Source organism: Fundulus heteroclitus, chromosome 9 (genome assembly GCF_011125445.2).
Source record: "Fundulus heteroclitus isolate FHET01 chromosome 9, MU-UCD_Fhet_4.1, whole genome shotgun sequence".
Classification (NCBI taxonomy): Eukaryota; Metazoa; Chordata; class Actinopteri; order Cyprinodontiformes; family Fundulidae; genus Fundulus; species Fundulus heteroclitus.
Genome location: NC_046369.1, coordinates 27,316,941 through 27,320,741, shown reverse-complemented (window position 1 = coordinate 27,320,741; position 3,801 = coordinate 27,316,941). Strand labels below are relative to the sequence as shown.

The following is a 3,801-nucleotide window of genomic DNA, read 5'->3' as shown; positions in this document are numbered from 1 at the left end:
TGCCCAATTTTGCACATGCTATACTACGTGTCTGTGTTAAAAGCTTTTGTGCATGAAATAAATAATATCACAAATATTTCTGTTTCAGAAAAAAAAAAACAGCAGAAAACTGATGACAGTAGTTAATTTCCACTTCTACTCGCTCTGATAAGCTATATAACAAGGTCATATCTATAGGGAAATCCTCTTTGTTTTACCTCTTTTTTATCTGCAAGCTCTCTTGCAATGACTGACTGCAGGAAGAGGCCCTAAGATAGAAACCTTTCGGATATTTCTCAGAAACATGCCTTCCTGTTTTTTGTTCTATCAGATATGTTGGAGGATCTGTGTACCACAAAACCTTCACCCCATCTGTGCCTCTTTATCATAGTGGTGTGTGCAGAAATGCTTACATGAAGGGGCCTGTTAAATCTCCTACAGTAAAACCTGTACTCTGTTCTTAGTGAGGTTGAAACAGTTGGTGGATCAGCTAGTCTTCTCTCAAAGCAGAATGATTATCGCTGCTTCAAAGTACTGCTAAAATTTCAACTTCTTTAAAAAAAAAAAAAAGTTGGTGTCTTATCTCTTAGTGCACAGCAAAATTAGCATCAGCAAGCTGTTTCTCTAATCATGTCAACTGTTACTGTGGTGAGATGTCTTTGATAACAAACTCTGTACCTTTGTTCTAGTCAAAAAGGCTTCAGGTTAGCACTTTTTTCATGATACAGAACATTGCCATATTCTCTGATTGCACATGACTGCCAACTGTATCTGGATGTGTTCAGACAAAAATCTGTCATGAATGAAAATCTCTGGTTGCGAGCTTGAAATTTCCTGGACATTTTTGGCAAAATAATTGCTGCTGTGAGAAAAATCTAATTATTCATTTCCCTCTTCCCCCTGTTTTCAGTGTTGGAATCTAACAAAAAGTGCATTACCACTCAACGCTTCCTGTAAGGCTTACATTTCCTTCAGACCTTTCTGGTCTGGTTCTTTTCCCAGCAACAAATCTAGCAGTCATGGCTTTTTGCGCTGTACCATGTGACAGAACTTTATTTCGAGATATTATAAAGTCAAGCTCACTAGGCTGTAAATACCAGGACCTTTTGCATTAAACCCAACTCTGATTGTTGTAGTCGTTCAAGGTTGCTCTGTAATTGGCAGTTCAGAATTTAAATATATATTTTTTTACGCACAATGAGATCATCCTTTTTAAACCCGTTTTCCAGGTGAAATCTCAAGTTTGTAGACCTCTGAGAATTCTTGTCTCAGAACCACTTGCTGTATTTAAATGAGAGCAATGGAAAACGATGCAACTACTAAATACGATAGGTAAAAGAATATTGCTGATATGGTTACAATTATCATCTAATCTTGGACATGCACTTTAAATATTAAAAGACATAATACCACCATGTCCCTGAAATTTTCTGTTATTAGTAACCCAAACAACAAAACTGTTTAACTCAAACACCTTTTCTTGAATAAAGCAGAAACACTGCCAAGTTTCAGGTTCTGTCGTCTAAGCAGAATAATAAAAAAAAAAAAGAAGTTTGACCAACTGATACAAATTTCTTCCCCGTAAATGTGGTCCAAAGCCACATCATTTGCATACACAGCTGAACCTTCTTCTCTCTCTGAAGCAGGCATATAAAAAGGGATGTTGTCAGAGAGGTCGCCACTCCTCAGCAGCTCAACTAGATCGTGATCTCATCATGTTCATCTACTGTACTCAGGCTGTACTGATGCTTGTGCTGACATTTCAAAGGGAAAGTAAGTCTATAAATAGTTTCCTGTATATGTAAATAACATCAACGTTTTATTGTGTATGTTTAGTCTTTGTTACTTGTGTTTTTCTTAATATTTATAATTTTTTTTAAACAGAAGAACATGTCTTAAGAGTTGTTTTTATCTTCTAAATTATTTGTTTTCTAAGATGCAAATAGATGCAGTTATTATCACTATTAATTTTGCATTATACTAATTAAATATCACAGGTCATGCCGGGAGAGTCTTAGGAGGCCATGAGGTGGTGCCACACAGCAGGCCGTACGTGGTGCTTTTGAAGACGATTGATCAGAACGATACCCCCAATTTCTGTGGTGGATTCCTTATTACAGAAGACTTTGTGGTGACTGCAGCACACTGCAAGGCAAAGTCAGTTTGATAGGATTTTCATTAAAATGAAGCCTACATTGTGCATGCAGACAGATGACAAAAAATAAACTGTATACACTTTGTTTGTTTTTTCAGGTCCTATAAGGTTATTCCGGGGTTACACCAGTACAATGAACGCCACATTTTGTCTGTGAAGGAAAATTTTGTACATAACTACTACAATGAAAATGATTACACAAATGACATAATGCTGTTGAAGGTAAAATAAAATATACTCTACCAAAATTCCTTAAAGCAAATAGTAAAACATACCTTTATATGTTTGTTTATTTGTAATTACCTTTTCTAATTATGTTTTAACAAGTTATACATGTGCTTAAGTAAATACTGTGTATATCTGTGTCTGTTTCTTTTAAATACTATGTCCCATTTTTCCTTTAGTTGTCCTCCAAGGCAGTGTGGAATGACAAAGTCAAACCTATTGCTCTGGCAGACCAGCAAGGTAACTCACTGCCAACTTTGTGCACAGTCTGCGGGTGGGGGCCGACATCATCGAAGGAAACCCATATGTCTTCCACACTCATGGAAGCCAGTGTCACTCTTATTAATAATGAGCTGTGTGTTAAAGAAAATGTTTACTGTTCTGAAGGAGATAAGGGACCGAGTAAGGTAGGTTTTTTTTGTTCTGTGTGTTTTTATTTATTTATTTGGTAGAGAAAACATTCACCTAAATATTCACTTCATATTTACTGTTTGCCTGATATATTCCAAAAATTCTGTGTATTTGCTTATAGGGAGACTCTGGAGGTCCGTTAGTCTGTGAAGATGGAAAGGCATATGGAGTGGTGTCTGCAAGCCAAACAACCAACGGTTCCATGTTATATAAATACACAAAGATAAAAGACAACATTGACTGGATCAATAATATTATTAGAAACAACTGAAACAGCTGCTTAGATACACACACAAATTTATCAAACCACTTGACATTTTTACTTAATTAGTGATGTACCTTTGTATTTTATACTAACATTGGCTTTTTTTACACTGCAGGCTCTGATCCTTAAATGCATAGTGAATAAAAATGTACATTAAAAATGAACGTCTAAAAAGTGTGACGGAATAGGTTTGCTTTTTGTTACCAGTACAAGTGCAAGGAAACTATTGCTTTGTTCATCTTGTTTTGCATTGAGATAAGAGCACAGGTTTCAATTGATTCACTTAATTTCAAAATTAAATAAATATGGTTTTTTTCTCAATACGCTCCATACATTTTTGTCTTCTTTTGACCGTGGGATAAGAGAAAATATCTCAAGTTAAGCAGTATAAAATATGACTTTCAGATGGCTAGTTCCTTTGGTAATCAAGTGACCATACCCTCTGCTGTATAATGTAAAATCCCCTCTTTTTGATTATGTTCACTTTTTGGGGTTTAGGCTTTTAAATACAGACATCTATTTCTCATACTTCTCATCAATGGTCCCAAGGATGATTTATGTCAGGGTTCAGTTTTTGCCTGCCTCACCCTGGACATTTTCCAGCACTTTCCACCTCCCATCCAGCCTACTTCTCTCTCCACCTCTGATCACTGCCACCTGCCGCCACTAATCAAGCCGGACTCAATCCACCTGTTAACATCCCCACATAAACCCACCTCAGTCTGCTCTTCCCTGCCGGATCGTCTTCTCCCAACTGCTCTCAACA

The 3,801-nt window shown here is 36.6% G+C and overlaps 1 protein-coding gene across 2 annotated transcripts; it reads left to right on the top strand.

The window, feature by feature from the left end:
* Positions 1-1,673: 1,673 nt before the first annotated feature.
* Positions 1,674-3,356, top strand: LOC105923873 (granzyme B). 2 transcript variants are annotated; one of them, XM_012859801.3, is made up of 5 exons: positions 1,674-1,752; positions 1,977-2,136; positions 2,233-2,356; positions 2,539-2,766; positions 2,892-3,356. In XM_012859801.3, the coding sequence occupies exons 1-5, from the start codon at positions 1,695-1,697 to the stop codon at positions 3,039-3,041; spliced, it is 720 nt and encodes a 239-aa protein (XP_012715255.3). In that variant the 5' UTR covers positions 1,674-1,694; the 3' UTR covers positions 3,042-3,356. The 2 variants fall into 2 exon arrangements, with proteins under 2 accessions (XP_012715255.3, XP_021170707.2); XM_021315032.2 differs by having other exon boundaries at positions 2,539-2,599; positions 2,892-2,974.
* The last annotated feature ends 445 nt before the right edge of the window (positions 3,357-3,801 follow it).